The sequence below is a fragment of the Muntiacus reevesi genome, chromosome 15, assembly GCF_963930625.1.
Source record: "Muntiacus reevesi chromosome 15, mMunRee1.1, whole genome shotgun sequence".
Classification (NCBI taxonomy): Eukaryota; Metazoa; Chordata; class Mammalia; order Artiodactyla; family Cervidae; genus Muntiacus; species Muntiacus reevesi.
This window is the reverse complement of record NC_089263.1, coordinates 25765432-25783662: the sequence shown is the minus strand read 5'-3', so window position 1 is coordinate 25783662 and position 18231 is coordinate 25765432. Positions and strand designations below refer to the sequence as shown.

Genomic DNA, 18231 nt, shown 5'->3' with positions numbered 1-18231 from the left:
TATAATGAATGAATGTTAGTACACACTCTCAACTCACCAACTTGTTACCTCCTTAGACATCTCCTCTTCTTACTTTTGAGTTTCCCTTACAAATTCCTGTTTTCCCATAATGTTTCCCTTTCTCTACTTGCAGTTGTAGTTACTAGAGGAATTTGTTTATGGGTAACAAGAGAGGAGGGCCTTCGCTGGTGGCTCAGATGGTAGAGAAGCTGCCTGCAATGCTAGAGACCTGAGTTCGATCCCTGTGTGTTGGGAAGATCCCCTGGAGAAGGGAATGGCTACCCACTCAAGTATTCTTGCCTGGAGAATTCCATGGACAGAGAAGCCTGGTGGGGTACAGTCTATGGGGTTGCAAAGAGTCAGACATGACTGAGCAACTAACACACACACCAGAGAGAAGAAAGATTGAGAGCAGGAGATGGGAATGGCAATGTTCTAGAATAAGGTGCATGTGTTGCATGAAATTCAAGAACTAGTAGCCCATGGATGGAAGAGAGAGGGGGAAAGAAGCTTCCGCCATCCTAATTAAGCACTCATGAAGTCTCTGAGGGGAGCACACAGTAATGAACCAGGTGGACTTGGCCCATTTCCTCTCTCCTCAGATGATTGACATGCTGTATTTCGTGGTCATCATGCTAGTGGTGCTGATGAGTTTTGGAGTAGCCCGTCAAGCCATCTTGCATCCAGATGAGGAGCCTTCTTGGAAACTGGCCCGGAACATCTTCTACATGCCCTACTGGATGATCTACGGGGAGGTGTTTGCAGACCAGATAGACCGTAAGAATAGAATTCATAGTAAGATTCTCTTCCCTGCTTCCCGAGGCAGATGATCAGTTCCAAATTAATGGAAGAGCCTGTGTTAATTTGGGAGTAAAGTATTTTTTATTCTGTCATAGGCATCCAATTATTTTATGAAGAAATCAGTGCATATTATGAAATACAGATTTTTTTGAGATGCCAATCTTCTACTCTGAGAACCATTCCCTGGAATTTTGAGTCTCACATCCCTTGAGCACATTCTACATATGAATGTGGTCTCAATGCCAATATCCTAATTTTTATTCAACCTAAATCTCTTTCTGCCCTAAGATAGAGCTTGTGATGTTATTTCAGCCAAATGAGACAGTGAGCATGAGGGTGACTAGTGCCTTGTGTCATCCTCTTCTTCAGGCTTCATAACTCCTTTTCCATATAGCTGTCCATCTCCTCCTCACTCCTGGGGTGCTATTTTTGTACTATCAACAGTAATATGGATGTTAGCAGAGGAGATGAGCTGCAATCTTACATGGATTTCTGGGGAATGCAGGCCCCAGCTCTGCCCAAGCTGAGTTGGTAGGTCACAGTGTCTCTTGTATTGTAGGGAAGTGAAGTTCAAGTGAGCTTACATGATTTCACCTGGACAGTTACAGCATTACCAGTGAACAAGCATCTTCAGACCCATATTCATATTCACACCACATATTTTGATTTGTTTGTGTTCTGTCAAAAAGTGCCAGGTACAGTACCATGGCTACTACTTCCAGTAGAAGCAGAAGCTTCTTTAGAATAGAAGGTTTTGAACATCCTTGCGTTGTAGGAGATGGAGGGTTGTTCAGTGTATCTTCACTAGGTGAGACTGATAACCAGTTCACGCAAATGCCTTCCATCTACTGCATCTCATCGTGTGATTCAGACCACATTTTTATCATGATTATCTCAGAGTCAATTAGTGGATGTGTTTGTAGCTTGGTAAACCAGAACATAAAAATCTAATTTGGTTTCAAAAGGATATTAACTTCAGAAAACATACATAAATGTGGAAAAAGTCCCTGGATCTAGACATAAGTTGTAATATTTTTAAATTAAATTGGGTAATAACAGAAAATGAAGAGGCAAACTTGAGGCTATTTTCAGTAACAGTGGGAAATGTAGATTTTCAATTCTTGATCTGATTACTTCATAGTAATTTTGCATTTATTTGTGCTGATGAGGTATTTGAGTTGGCATACAGGGGATGCTTGATTGGTCAACCTACACATTAAAATGATCATCTGTCAGTAGCCTCATGTTTTTTTCAGTCTTTTTAACTAGTGAGCTTTAGCTATTGCTTATGACATCATAAAATAAATATTCCTGAAATATATATATACATATATTTCCTAGAACTAATAATGTGCACAATTCTCCTAAGTAGATCACTGTTTCCAAGTGTGAATGTGTAACTCCCTTCAATACTTTGCATTTCTTGACAGCAAAACAGTTCTTATATTACTCATCCTTTGTTTGACATTTTTCTCAACTATCTTCTTTTCTTTTCTTCCTTCCTATCAAAACTAAAAAAATAAAATGCTGCTATCCAATCACTCTATAGTCTACGCCATGGAAATTAATCGTAAGTTTACACATAATTGATGACTCTAGTCTATGGAATGTGTGTCTTAACTAGTCTCTTCCTCAGCTAATTACCCAGAATTGTATGCTGGTTTCAAATACTTGTTTTCTGGTATCAATGTTTTTTGTTTTTTTTTTTAAATAGGAAGTGAAAAATAAGTAGACTGTGAATTCATGGATATTACTTCATTAATGACTATTAGGATCATCTATCTTTTTCTTCAGAAAATAAGTCCCATAGGATCAAAGTGGCGTTTCTGATGAGCAGAGAGAAAAAAGATTCTTTTTCAAACAGAGCACAGAACAGTCAATTAATGAATTTGAACCTAGAGAGGATACTTACCTCCTACCTCACAATAAAATCACTTTCAAAGTTAATGATCAAGAAGACAACGTAAGCTAATATTACATAATTAGAAGACCCAATCACTTTCAAATGGTTAACAGTAAAAAAAAGGAGAAAATTCATAAAGACAGATGTGTCTGCTTAAAGATAAAGAACACATTTTTTCATTATATATTTTCACTGTAGATTGAAAAACACAACACAGAAATGAGAAAATATTTATAAATATGACCGGTTAAGAATGACTAACTCTGAGTGCAGAAATGAGTTTCTTATCTCCTTTGTATGAGTTGATATCTTTCACATGGAAAATTACTGCTTAGGAAATCAGAAAAAAAAAAATCACAGTAAAAAAGAAATAGGTCCTTTAATAGCATAGGTCAGTTAATAATCTTTTCATTCTATGTGAAAATCAAGCACAAAAAGACAAACTCTCATTTCAGCTCCTTGTGGTGACAACCAGTACGATGAGGAAGGCAAGCGGCTCCCCCCTTGCATCCCGGGTGCCTGGCTCACGCCTGCCATCATGGCCTGCTACCTGCTAGTGGCCAACATCCTGCTTGTGAACCTGCTCATCGCCGTTTTCAAGTGCGTGTCTCAGCTGATGACCATGTGCTTACTGTTTACTACTTTACAGATTTTCAGTTTAATCTCAGAAACCTCTGAGGCTGCCTGGGGTTTACATGGAATCCACTAGGGCTTTCAAATGCATACAAATTTTTTTTTTTTTTTGCAGCCTTTTTTGTTCAACCACAATCAGACTTCATGTGTTCCTAAATAAAGAGTTGACACCTAAATATATTTAAATTCAATCTTAGTTTGTATTTTAACACTTGGGCATGAATTTTAATCTAATGAAAGTATTTCCTCAGATGAAAGTCTCTTGAGATAGAAAGATTTATCAAGTTGAGTCTTGAATTCATGATCAGAGGCACAAAAGCAAAGCTAATTTTATAGGCTGTGGCAATCATTGGACACTAACCTAAGCAAATTCCAGAAGATAGTGGAGGACAGGGAAGCCTGGCATGCTGCAGTCCATGGGGTCACAAAGAGTCAGATATGACTTAGCCAATGAAAAACCATGACAATTACTGTACTATTTATTACATGAAATATTTTTCTTATCATTTACTGAATAGAAGATAAAGTGACCTAGGGAAGAAATGGCTTAAAATTCACAGTCCAGTTTTCTTGTAAAACTTGCCCCTCTTGCATTGAGGATGTGACCATGTTTAATAAATGTTGAAAAAAACTATCTTAGCTTCTAAGATGAAAAATATGAGAGAAAAATCCCTCACAGAAATAGACACTCAGAGCTGACCCATTCCAGTATTCTTGCCTGGAGAATCCCAGGGATGGAGGAGCCTGGTGGGCTGCCGTCTATGGGGTCACACAGAGTCGGACACGACTGAAGTGACTTAGCAGCAGCAGCAGCAGCAGAGTTGACAAAGGCACTGGAGAGAATATGGTTATACTCCTGACTTGACAGATGAGAAAATGAAGGTTTGACAGAGGTTAATTGGCTGTTCTAAGGACCCTGTGTAGACCACATACTTGATCAGGATTCCAACAATTCTAGGCTTATTGCCTTCTGCTGGAAGCTAAGACAAAGATTGTACCAACCTAATATCCAAAATAATGTACCTTCAATCAAAATGTTCAATAATTAATGAACTCAGTTCCAAAAAACTGTAGTCAGCTAGTTTTATGACTGAATTGAAAGTTTAAATACTTCAAAATGCTTAGCTGAATGGCTCATATCTTTAACTATATGAAATAAAATGTCCTGAGCAGTCAGTAGACTATGGTGTGGTTTTTCAGGAAAGTAGGGGATAACAATCTTCATTCTTAATTATTTATACAAGTAAAAGGCCCTTCAATGTAGACAAGCCATACTGATAGACAAACCAAAAGACAAGTCATCTAGAAGTCAGCCCTAATTCCTAGAATGGAACCAAAAGGCCATTTTATTGCATATTTTCAATTCAGTGTGAGTAACTCTAATTGTTCTGGGAAATCACAATCAAAAGTAATACAACTGCTTTACAACTTCGTGTTATTTCCTGCTGTACAGCAGTGTGAATCAGCTACATGTATACACAACATTGTAAAGCAATTATACTCCAATTTAAAAAATTAAAAATTAAAATAATTATTCTAGTGCTAAAAAAAAGTAGTACAACTTTGCAAATAGGTTCCTCTGTACCATTTTTCTAGATTCTACATATATGCATAAGTACACAGTATTTGTTTTTCTTCCTGACTTATTTCATTCTGTATGACACAGTCTGGGTCCAATATGATTATATGTATGACTTTTGTTTATTATATGACTATATGGTTATATTATGTGACTGTTGTCATGATAAAATTTTTTTTTAAGTATTAGCTAACTAAACATGTATTCTTTTTAAAGCAATACCTTCTTTGAAGTGAAGTCAATATCCAACCAAGTGTGGAAATTCCAGCGTTATCAGCTAATTATGACATTTCATGACCGGCCTGTCCTGCCTCCACCAATGATCATTTTAAGCCACATCTATATTATCATCATGCGTCTCAGCCGTCGCTGCAGGAAGAAACGAGAAGGGGACCAAGACGAACAGGATCGTGGATTGAGTATGTGCAGCACTCTTCTGTTTCTATTCTGGGCAAGTTTCTAAAGAGAGTTATAATTGGATACCTGTTAGTTTATTACTAATTAATATCACTGAAAGTCCACTCCTGAGGGGATGAAAAGTTGAGAGAAGTTCTTGAAAGTAACTTTTCTCTATAAACCCATTGTTCCTTTCCAAATGTTTTACTGTGTTACACTTAAGGAGAATGGGAAAATATTCCTGCCACTTTGCCTCTATCCATAAAATATATGGAAAACATTTCCCAGAAAATCAAGCTTGGTTTCATGTTCCAAATAGCAGTAATCTGAGTTGTGTTATAAAGTGAGCTGTTCACTGTTTACAATAGCCAGGACATGGAAGCAACCTAGATGCCCATCAGCAGATGAATGGATAAGGAAGCTATGGTACATATACACAATGGAATATTACTCAGCCATTAAAAAGAATACATTGAATCAGTTCTAATGAGATGGATGAAACTGAAGCCCATTATACAGACTGAAGTAAGCCAGAAAGATAAACACCAATATAGTATACTAACATATATATGGAATTTAGAAAGATGGTAAAGATAACCCTATATGCAAGACAGAAAAAGAGACACAGATGTATAGAACAGACTTTTGGACTCTAAGGGAGAAGGCGGATGTGGGATGATCTGAGAGAATAGCATCGAAACATGTATATTATCAAGTGTGAAACAGTTCGCCAGTCCAGGTTGGATGCATGAGACAAGTGCTCAGGGCTGGTGCACTGGGATGACCCAGAGGGATGGGATGGGGAGGGAGGTGGGAGAGCCGTTCAGGATGGGGAACACATGTAAATCCATGGCTGATTCATATCAATGTATGGCAAAAACCACTACAATATTGTAAAGTAATTAGCCTCCAACTAATAAAAATAAATGAAAAAAAAAAAAAGTGAGCTGTCTAGGTGTCATGCAACCCAGCAGACTCAGTCAGACGCTCTGTGCTTGAAATTTGAAATTTCAGTGAAAGGAACCAGTTGGGAGATTGGGATTAGTAGATGCAAACTGGTATATATAGGATAGAAAAACAATAAGATCCCACTGTAGAGCACAGGAAACTATATTTAATACCCTGTGATAAACCATAATAGAAAAGAATATGGAAAAAAATGTGTGTATAACTGAGTCACTCTGCTGAAATGAACACAGTATATAAATCAACGATACCTCAATGCTCTGGAGGAGGGCATGGCAGCCCACTCCAGTATTCTCGCCAGGAGAATTTCGCAGACATAGGAGCCTGCCAAGTTACAGTCCATAGGATCGCAAAGAGTCGGACACGACTGAAAAGTCTTAGCATGCATACCTCAATAAAAATTTTTATTAAAAGTGAGCCGTTCATCTCCAATGGAAAGATGATCACTGATATTACAAAGAGTCTTTGTGTGATAACCAGTCCAGGAGGCAGGGTGCTGCCTGCAAGGGATGGGGAAACGAGCTAGATTAAAGGCGGCCTGTGAAATTCACAAGGACGCACCTACCTGGCTGATGTCTCACGTGGCAACCTCTTCTGCGTATACGCAGAGCTATTTCTTAGCGACGAGGAGCTGAAGAGGCTGCACGAGTTTGAGGAGCAGTGCGTCCGGGAGCACTTCCAGGAGAAGGAGGACGAGCAGCAGTCTTCCAGCGAGGAACGCATCCGTGTAACCTGCGAGAGGTGCGCCTGGGGCGTGGTCACCGGGGGAGCGGGGAGCGGGGCAGAAGGGCCGACGGGGACATCGAGTTCGTTTTAACATTCACTCGCGGTTCTCCTGTTGACCCAACTTTGGCTTTTTAACGCGTTTCCCTCCCTGAAATAGTGTGACTGTTCCAGATAATGCTTATATATTGTATAAATAAGTGAACGATGACATTTATTGCAAATATCTCAGGCCAAAACCAAACCAAAACAAACAAAGCCGTGACAGTTCTTCCCCAACCCCAAAGTGGGCGCCTTTACAATGCAATACATGGGGAGAACCATCAGCTGCAGGGCCATGTAACTGCTGGGGACATTTCTCCCTGCCCTTGACATACTGTTGCCTTAGCCAAGGGTGGTCTGTCCCCAGCTTGACCTCCTCATCCTGACTAGTGCCCTCCTTGCTCCTTTCCATCACCTTTCACCCTCAGGGAACAGAGGCACAGGAAGGGCAAAGGCATCTGTTCTGGCTACCCATCGAGATCAGCATCATCGTTTACAAGCTACATGAACTGATTGCCTCTGCTTGGGAGTCAGTCAATTAGCAGAGGAAGGCAGGTCTGGGAGGGACAGAGAGGGTGACTTGTTCCATGCTTTGTAGTATTGCTTTTCCTGCAGCTGCAGACCTCAGAGCAACCAGCAAAGGTGGACGAGAACAATCAACCCACACTTCGGACATTTTTTTTTTCTCGAATTTTATACTCTTTGAGAACCTTGATCACTTCATAAAAGCAACGGAAGCTTGTTAAAGTGCGTGTGAATTGATAAGACATTGTTCCAAAGACTCTAATGGACAATGTCCGTAGAAGGATGAGCATAGTGAGGGAGCCATGCCCAAGAGGATTCTGGAGCATCATTCTTTTTAAATTTTATTTATTTATTTTACTTTGGCTGTAACAGGTCTTAGTTGCGGCACTGGGGAGCTTCGATCTTCATTCCAGCATGCAGGATCTTTAGTTGCGGCATGAGAACTCTTAGTCGCGGCAGGTGGGATCTAGTTCCCTGACGAGGGATCAAACCTGGGTCCCTTTCATTGGGAGCTCAGAGTCTTAGCCACTGGACATTCTACCCTGGAGTCTTGAGCATTAAAGTTTTCTGAAACCATGTATTTCATGTCTGATATACATGTGTATACCGAGAAACTTAAAAACATGGTACAATGTCAAAAGACTATGTCAGCACATAGTTCCCAATCAGGGGCCCCAGCAATTATAAGAGAATACATGATACACAGTGAAGTCTTCCTAGTGTGTGTTTAGGCCACCGTCTCTGCCCCAGGCCACAGGAGGGACGCTGCCCCGGGCAGCTGCAGGGCTCTGTCCCCTCCCCACTCCTACACCTAGTCACCTTGTATTAATCATTCTGCCAGCCAAACTCAAGGGTTATCTACACCAACTTTTGGCCTTAATACTTTTCAATAAAACTTTGAGACACTTCTTTGCTATTTTACTAGTAATTACTAACCTTTCGAGATTATAAAAAATGATTTCTGTATGAGAAGGATAAGGTGCCTCATCTTATAAACCTACTCTCCACGTTTTAGTTACACGTTTACTTGACTGTAATCACAGGCAGTGATTTACCATGGAAACAGTGCTCTGTTTCACCCGGTCTGGCCCCCTCTCCCTTTCCCAGCATTGTTTGGATTTTTACCATTCTTGGATCAAGGCTCCAGGAATGTGATTATCAGGTCGCTGCCAAATTGCATTTTCCTCCTGGGGCTCCTCGCACACGTAAGAGGAATGAAAGTGTGCTGGGGCTGATGGCAGGGGGTGGGGAGGTAGTAAAAACACAATGCTTCCCATTTCCCTTGGCTGAGTTCTCAGGGTGACGGGAGCACATTCCTGCCCCTTCGTTTCCCTTTGTTGACGCTTTCTTGACTGACTCACAGGTAGATGCCAGACACAGAAAGAGGAGGGGGTCCAGGAGAAAGTGGCTTTCTTTCACCCTTAACCAGGACTGCTGGGGAGCAATGCGTGGGGGGTGGTGGTGATGGAGGATCTCTGTGAAAGTATCAGCAATTGATCTTTCGGTATCCTCTTCCCAAGTACCAGGAAGAGAAGATGCTGGTAAGAAAGACTCTAACAAGACATAACAAAAAGAAACAAGACAGTAACTGCAAAAAGACCTGAAAGAATGATCAGTCTTAGAAAGGAGGTGGTGATTCCTCTAATGGAGAGAAGGCTGTTCACATAGGTGTGGGGAAGGTGGGGGTAGAGCTTACCTGAAAGTCTTAATCTTATAAAGTCATAAGAGTCAAGGATGCTTAGATGATAGAAGAGGGTTGGGATGAAGTGGTGGAGTTTCAATGTGCCTGGTAAATGACAATCTCGCTCCTTATGTGACTTTGAAAGCCAAATCAGAGATCGTTGCCGTCATTGGACTGAGATTAAAAACATCAGCTTTATTAGTAATAAATTTTGTGCTAGAGGATGTGGATCAGGTCTTGCCAAATACACACCCCTGTCCCCACCCAGGCACAGGAAGCTCCAGGAGCCCACAGGCCCCGCTGCCTTCTCCCCTTCTAAGCTTACCCCATGACCGTGACAAAATGAGAACCCACACTCCCTGCAGGCAGCGGGCTCCCAAAGAAAGAGAGAGAGAGAGAGAAGCACGCTCATGTCCTGGTCCCCAGTCCAGAAAACCAATTTTTGTCAAGAGTAAATGAAAGGCTAGAGATCGGCCAAGAGTTTTATACGAATGGAAAATTGAGTTGTAAGAAGAAGCAGTAGGAATGGGGAAAAAGAATGACCCAGCAACATTACAGACTTGAAGCCAGAAGGAGGATCCGAGTTCACCTTGAGGGGAAACACGGTAGGAACGTCATTAACCAAGAGATTGCCTGGTGGCAATAATGACAACACAGTTGTGACTTTGTATTGGGTCAAGTCAATGTGGCTCCATGCCTCTCAACCTGAAGACAAGGATGCTTGAGGTACAGCAAAAGGGAGCTGATGGGGGCCTGGGCTGCTGAGAACTAGTCAATGAGGGTACCATGGTGATGTCAGGGTTCACAAATGGCAGCAAAACATATTACATCACCTCCAACCCTGTTTATCTCTGTCTAGCCCCAGAGTCCTGGTCATGATGGATGAAGACTTAGGGACTGTCACTGCTACGTTGGAAGTAAGGGAGAGACAACCTAGGATATCAATAAGAGCTTCATTGAGGGCCTGACCAGAGTCTGGCCAGAGCAGAGAACACAGTCAGGAAAGGTTAATGATTTAGATGACCTGAATTCTAGAATCCAAGGAGGTTTGAGGTGTGCCTGTGTATAAATGATGTGGCATGGAGGCAGAATCCCAGAGAACTTAATATTCTTCAGAGACTACTCAGTCTTTTGCTGACTGAAAAGAAAGAGTACAGAAGATTGAAGACTCAAGTATTGTCCTTTGTTTAGTCTTTCACATGTAAAAACTCCATAAGTAAGCACAACCAGGTGCCACCCTGGGTGTTCTCCCTAAATTACTAAACTTAAAAGGCAGCCTCATACGCAGAAGCAGATGGGAAGTAAAATAGCTGAATTTTGGTTGGATGAGACAACTTTATGATCTATAGAGCTGGAATAAAATGACAGGGTAGGAATAGTCTTAGAACTCAACATAGACAACCATGAGATCTTGAAACATGGGTCTTGTCAAGTAGGAACCGGACCTGGTTGCTCCACTAACATTATGTTTTTATGTTACCTTTTAACTCTATCATTAAGGAAATGTTCCCATATAATTTGTGAGATGCCTTGCAGGTAAAGGGTGATCGTTTCACATAAAAAAATGACTGTACAAAAAATGAGTTTTAATAACTGGCTTACTACAGAGCTCCCAATGTCTGTGTTCTGTCCTTTGCAAAGATACACAGGACTCTTACCAAGAGAATGTGAATTTGGACCTCATATTTTTTTTTGTTTATTTATTTATTTTTATTTTTAATTGGAGGATAATTGCTTTTCAATGTTGTGCTGGTTTCTGCTGTAGAGCAAAGTGAATCAGTTATAAGTATCTCCTCCCCCTTGAGCCTCCCTCCCACCTCCCATCCCACCCCAGTAGGCCATCACAGAGCACCAGGCTAAACTCCCTGTGCTATATAGCTGCTTCTCACTAGCCTGGACATTATATTTAATAGATAAGAGTCTATGAAAGTCAATAAAGTTATGCCCTACTTAGGCATATATTCTCTTGGTGCATGCTAAGTCACTTCAGTCAAGTCCGACTCTTCAACCCCATGGACTGTAGCCCTCCAGGCTCCTCTGTCCATGGGATTCTCCAGGCAAGAATACTGGAGTGGGTTGCCATTTCCTTCTCCAGGGGATCTTCTCGACCCAGGGATTGAACCTGCATCTCTATTTTTTTTTTTTTGAACCTGCATCTCTTATGTCTCTTGCATTGACAGGTGGATTCTTTACCACTAGCGCCACCTGGGAAGCCCAAGTTACTGCAAAGTTCCACTGATTTATAGATTGCTGTGCCTATTATGTGAATGGAATGGAAAACATTATTCACAGAGCCTTATCAAAAATGCATTTTAGTTAAACTACTTTCAGATTTAGTGGTATAAGATTCAAATTTAAATCCTCTAGGTATTAGATCTACTGAGATACAGATAAAAATATTTGAAGATCTGTAACCACCTCTACCCATATGGTCATGTCATTCTATACCTGTTTAGCACCTAGAGTTCAGGGAATCCTTTCAATGAAAGTTTTTGAAGCTAAACTGAAACTGAAAGCACAACCCACAGAAAACATCTATAAAGAAAAGAAAAAGTGAAAGACTGGGTTTCATCAAAAGAAAAAACTTTTGCTCTACAAAAGACACTGCTATGACAATGACAAACGAGGCACAGACTGGGAGGAAACACATGCAAATCACGTATCTGCTGTAGGACTGGTGTACAGGTATCTAAAGAACTCTCAAAACTCAATAATCAGGGGGCAATGATCTGATGAAAAATGGGTTGGCAACTTCCCTGGTAGTCCAGTGGTTAAGAAACCGCGATTCTAATGCAGGGGGTGCAGGGATCTCGCATGCCACAAACAAGACCTGGTGAAGTCAAATAAATAAATAAACATTAAAAAAAAAAAAAAGAACTGTACACCAAAAGGCAAAGTAGTCAACTAACTGTATGATAGCTTTAAAGAGAAAACATGGCCTTAGAAATATGACATTATTGGAAATATGTCTTTGAGAGGAAATCGACTTTGTTTCATGGGTAGGCCATGGACCCAGAACAGTTTTTTGTTCTGTGCTGAAAAGAAAACAGAATTAAGATGTCAAAAGTCAGGAAGGTCTGTATCTCACAGTGAGTTCTGTCATAAACAATGGATTTCTCTTATATGCCCTCCTGCCATTCAGTGTGTAGAGATGGGACCCTTGCCCAATGGTTTCCTCCATCCCTTCTCTTTCCCCTCCTGAAATGAAAACCCCTCCCTTGATTTCCATATATGGATGTCAAGATTTGTGAAACACAGGTAAGTCATCATGTTACAAAAGTTACAAATCAAGGCTGGAGGGGAGATAGTTCTCCAAGTGTCCTTCTGTTAAATCATTTCAGAGAGAAGTGAATGTCACCTGGTTCTTTCTTCCTTCTTTTACACATGCTCTAAAAACTCAATACAACTTCCCTTGATTTGGCATAAAATGTGCTGTCTCCATACTGTAGCTATTTAAAAACAAGCTTGAAATAACATTCTATTTAATTACTTTTTTATTGGAGTATAGTTGGTATCTAATGTTGCATTAGATTCTGCTGTGTACCAAAGTATATCAGCTATATGTATACACATATCACCTCTTTTCTGGATTTCCTTCCCATTTAGGTCACCGCAGAACCTGAGTAGAGTGCCCTGAGCTGTATAGTAGGTTCTTGTCAGTTATCTATTTTGAAATAATATTGTTAACTTAAACCACATCTTGAGGCTTCGTTTCCTCCACAGCTTCAGCTAAGGGAGTGGCTCCAGTAGGAATGGGGCACTTCTGAGACATCTAAAGAGGCGTCCTACACACAGCGGGGTTATCTCTTTATCACAGGGGAGGAGGGACGGTTAGGGAGATGTCAGGGAGGCAGAATCAGATGAGTCTGAGGTCTCCTTTTTCTGAGTGGCTGGTGATGCTGTCTCTGGATTAGGTCACACAAGGGGTAAGTTAGGCAGAGAATTAGAAAAGAGTTGAGAAGATACTTATCTCTATTTTACCAGCCTATTTATTTTTAAAAGTTTGCACAGCTGCTTTATCTCAAAACTCTTGTGTTTGTTCAAGGATCTCAAGTCTGTTCCAGAGGCAATGTGATTTCTAATACAAAAAGAATGAATCCTCGCGGCAATGGATTTGAAGGGCATGAGAAGACATGACATTTAACAGAGAAAATTAAGTTGGACTTGAAATCATGGAAAATTAGGAGTAAAAAGTTCTTCTGTTGGTCCCTGAAATGCAGGAGGAGAACCCTTAGAAACTGTAGCTGGGTTCCCTATGGTTGTTGTAGTTTAGTCACTAAGTTGTGCCCAACTCTTTGCCACCTCATGGATTGTAGCCCCCCAGGCTCCTCTGTCCATGGGATTTCCCAGGCAAGAATACTGGAATGAGTAGCCATTTTCTTCTCTAGGGGATCTTCCTGACCCAGGGATGGAACCCATGTCTGCTGCTTGGCAGGTGGGTTCTTTACCACTGGGTCACCAGGAAGCCCAATGGTAGTGAAGCTTGTTTTTTTTTTTTTTTAATATTTATTTCTTGATTTATTCATTTATTGAAGCATAGTTGATTCACAATGTTGTGTTAGTTTCAAGTGTACAGCAAAGCAATTCAGATATATATATATATATATATATATTCAGATCCTTTTCCTATAGAGATTATTACAAAATACTGAGTAGATTTCCTGGTGTTACATAGTAGGTCTATTTTGATCATCTACTTCATGTACACTAGTGTGTATGTTAATCCCCGTAGGGACGCTTCTAAAGGAGGAAGTCACATCTCCTCATACATGGTGAATTTGGTGAAATCGGTCCTCCTGGTGGCAAACTGCCAGGAAGCCGGATCCTTCCTGCTCAAAGGATGTGGTTTCCTAAGGGGCATAAAAATAGTCCTCTCCCCATGAAAAGAATTAAGAATAGAATCCAAGGACCCTCCCACACATCAGAGCACAGCTGTTCAATGTGGCCAACAGAAGTAGAACCTTAGCAGGTTTTAGTTCAGGCAACATTATGATTTCACAGGCTGTTGCCTGATTATCTAAGAATTAAAAGAAAATCCAAAAGCAGATATTTACAATCTGCTATGATCTTCCTTACAATCCCATAAAGGAATACCAATTATTAAATATAGTTAACAATTTAAAGTTAATTGGTATTCCTCAGATAGTTAAAATAACTTCTTGTCCCTGAAGTAAAATATCTGATAATCTGAACTTAACTATTTTTGCATTAAAAAAATTATTTCATTGAAGTATAATTGATTTATAATATTGTATTAATTTCTGTTTCAAAGTGTTTCAGTTATATACATATATATATTATTTTTCATATTCTTTTCCATTATGGCTTACCCAGGATATTGAATATAATTCTCTGTGCTATACAGTAGGACCTTAATTGATTATACATTCTACATATACTAGTTTGCATCTGTTAATCAGAAACTCCCAAAACTTCCCTCCCCACTCTCTCTCCCCCTTGGCAACCACAAGGTCTGCTCTCTAAGTTTATGAGTCTGTTTCCACTTCATAGATAAGTTCATTTGTGTCATATTTTAGATTCCACATAAAAGTGATATCATTTGGTATTTGTCTTTCTCCATATGACTTAGTTCACTTAGTCTGATATTCTCTAAGTCCATCCATGTTGCTGCGAATGCCATTATTTCATTCTCTTTTATGGCTAATACGCGACTTAGCAGCAGCAGAAATATTCTTTTGTCTATACACACCACATCTTCTTTATCCATTCATCTGTTGATGGACACTTAGGTTGTTTTCATGTCCTGGCTATTTTAGAGCTGTTATAAACACAGGAGTTCATGTATATTTTGAATTATGGTTTTCTCTGGATATATGCCCAGGAGTGGGATTGCTGGGTTATAGTGCAACTCTATTTTTAGTTTCTTAAGGAACCTCCATAATCTTCTTCATAGTGGCTGCACCAACTTACATTCCCATTGACAGTGTAGGAGGTTCCCTTTTCTCCACACCCCTCTCCAGCATTTGTTATTTGTATACTTTTTGATGAGGGCTCTTCTGTCTGGTGTAAGGTGACAGCTCATTGTAGTTTGGAAATGGCAACCCACTCCAGTGTTCTTGCCTGGAGAATCCCAGGAAGGGCGGAGCCTGGTGGGCTGCTGTCTACGGGGTCACACAGAGTCAGACATGACTGAAGCGACGTTAGCAGCAGCAGCAGCAGCAGCAGCAATAATTCGTGATGAACCTAAACTTAACTATTAACAATGTATTTTCTGAATCCCCTGAATTTCAAATAAGGATTTGAATGTATTTATTTTGTCATTGTAACCATTCCTTGCTGACAGCTATACTCAAATCTCAAAAACCCGAGTGTTAGTCTTTCCTTATCATCAGAGGCAGTGTGATGTGCCAGCTAAGACAGCAGAGCTGGAGCTCATGCCGGAGCCCCAGTGTTTGCCAGCTGTGCGTCCTTAGGCAGTTTACTTACCCTCTCCTTGACTCTTATTTCCTCGAAAAATGTTGTTGTTCTTCAGTCACTAACACTTCAGCGAACCGATGGACTGCAGCTGCTAGACTCCTCTGTCCATGGGATTTCCCAGATAAGAATACTGGTGTGGGTTGCCATTTCCTTCTCCAGGGAATCTTCCCAACCCAAGGATCGAATCTGCGTCTTTCTACATTGGCAGGCGGGTTCTTTACCACTGAGCCACCTGGGAAGCCCCATCAATAAAATGGGGGTGTTGAAAAGAGTGCCTGCCTCATAGGGCTGCTGTGAGATTAAACAAGCCTAGAGTAGGACCTTGGTGAGTATGTATTAATACATATATAAGGTACTTAGTGTGATGAATGGTAAAGAGCACCATATGTGTTAACTGTAATTCTGTTGTTTCCTGATGTTCCTTGGGGTAATTTTCAGTGGTTATATTAGGAGTGTGTGACGTTTAGAAATATGCCGGAGTCCCATGATTCCCCAAAGCCTGAAAAAATCATACAACAACAATAACATTAATTTTTGGTTTTAATCTTTAGTTCATCTGGGTGTAATACACCTGTCCCTTTGTATCCACCAGAGTTGAAAACATGTCCATGAGGTTGGAGGAAATCAACGAAAGAGAAAACTTTATGAAAACTTCCCTACAGACTGTGGACCTTCGCCTCTCCCAACTGGAAGAACTATCTAACAGAATGGTGAACGCGCTGGAAAACCTGGCGGGAATCGACAAGTCCGACCTGATACAGACGCGGTCCCGGGCCTCCTCGGAATGTGATGCCACGTTCCTTCTCAGGCGGAGCAGCATCAGCAGCGCTGATGGCTATAGCCTGTACAGGTACCATTTCAACGGGGACGAGCTGTTGTATGAGGATACCTCCTTCTGCATGCCACCGGGGGCAGCGTCCAGGAAAAAAGCTGGTTCCTTCCGTGGGAAGGAAGAAAAGGACCAAAGGACGTACCTGGCCCCAGAGCGCCAGGGCAGCCTTCGCCTGCCACCTAGTACCGGCGCGCCAGCATCCCCAGACCGAGGTCAACTTGCCTCCGACAACGGCAAGAGCACCTCGGAGCCAAAGTCAGGTCCAGATACTGGGATTTCCGCTGAAAGTGATGAAAGGCAGGTAGTCCCTAAAAAAGAAGAAATGACTTCCTCAGGTTTAAGTCAAGCAGATGCTATACATGGAGAAAACAAGTCGGATTTTCAAAATAAAACTCAGCTGACAGTGGAAACTACAAAGATAGAAGGCACCATTTCTTATCCCCTGGAAGAATCAAAGACAAGCCGCTATTACCCTGATGAGACGTTCAGCGCTTGTAAAACGCTAAAGTCCAGAAGCTTTGTGTATTCCCGGGGAAGAAAGGTTGTTGGTGGGGCTAACAGCTGGGGTGCAGCCGGGGACCCAACATGCCCCTCGACAGTTCAGCAGTGGACCACGGAATGGAAGTATGAAGTTCAAAAGATTATGCGTTCTCGGAGCACGGAAATACCTTCCGTTGCCTCTGAAGCTGCACTGCAGGCTGAGCATTGTGGACATTTCACAGACAAGGAAGATGAAAACTGTGTTTTTAAAACAGCCCCTCAGATCTCTCGCTTGTCTGTTACTGACAGAACTGACAAGGTAAACTTACTGTCTGTGAAAACACACCAAACTTTGGGATTCCCATCTTCAAGGTCAAAAAGTTTACACGGCCGTCCTAGGAGTGTGAAAGCCCTCCAGGGCAACTTACACAGACCTGGACATGCCAGCAGTGTAAATAACTTAGTTGCGTCTGGAATTACAATGGAAGACCCCAAGGTTCAGCAAGAGAAGACTTCCTCGGAAACAGAATGCTAGTGTGTTCTGTTTCTTTGGTTTTTACATCGGAACCGTGGATGTGTTCCATCTTGGTCACCTAAACATCATCAGTTTCTGAAAACATTTTCATTAGAGATCTTTGACCATTAGTTTAATTTACACTTTGATTAATTTAAAATGTAAAGGCACTAAACTTTAAGTAATAGTTTGGTAGCATATGTTAGTAAACTTAGTTTTTTTTTAGTTGGAATAGGATCAAGAAATGTGAAGACTCCAGTTGCGTAATCAATAGGCAAGAGCCTGTGATCTCTTTGGGGCTTCCCAGGTGGCTCAGAGGTTAAGAATCCACCGGCCACTGCAGGAGACCCAGGTTCAATAATGGGCTGGGTAGATCTCCTGGAGAAGGAAATGACAACCCACTCCTGTATTCCTGCCTGGGAAATCCCATGGACAGAGGAACCTGGGGGCTGCAGTCCTTGGGGGTCACAAAAGAGTCCAACATGACATAGCGACTAAACAACAATTACAACAATCTCTATTTCTGAGGGCAACCAAAAACAGCCAAAGACATGCTTTTGGGTGTCAGCAATAGTTTACTTAAGGGAGTAAGCAGCTATGTGAGAAAGGGAAATGAAAGAAAAAGCAAACAAGAAAGGAGGGGTGGAAGAGAAAACAAACTAAGAAGTGCAAGAAGGGAGGACTGGAAAGTGTACTTAAGTATCATATCTTCTTTATG

The 18231-nt window shown here is 41.2% G+C and overlaps 1 protein-coding gene across 1 annotated transcript in view; it reads left to right on the top strand.

The window, feature by feature from the left end:
• The window catches only part of TRPM1 (transient receptor potential cation channel subfamily M member 1), a 62795-nt gene extending 45261 nt beyond the window's left edge, over positions 1–17534 (top strand). The window contains exons 22-27 of the mRNA XM_065906053.1: positions 603–777; positions 2351–2371; positions 3160–3304; positions 5133–5335; positions 6887–7019; positions 16280–17534. Of these exons, the coding sequence (XP_065762125.1) occupies positions 603–777; positions 2351–2371; positions 3160–3304; positions 5133–5335; positions 6887–7019; positions 16280–17534 (1932 nt within the window). The remainder of the gene's footprint in view (positions 1–602; positions 778–2350; positions 2372–3159; positions 3305–5132; positions 5336–6886; positions 7020–16279) is intronic.
• Positions 17535–18231: the final 697 nt, after the last annotated feature.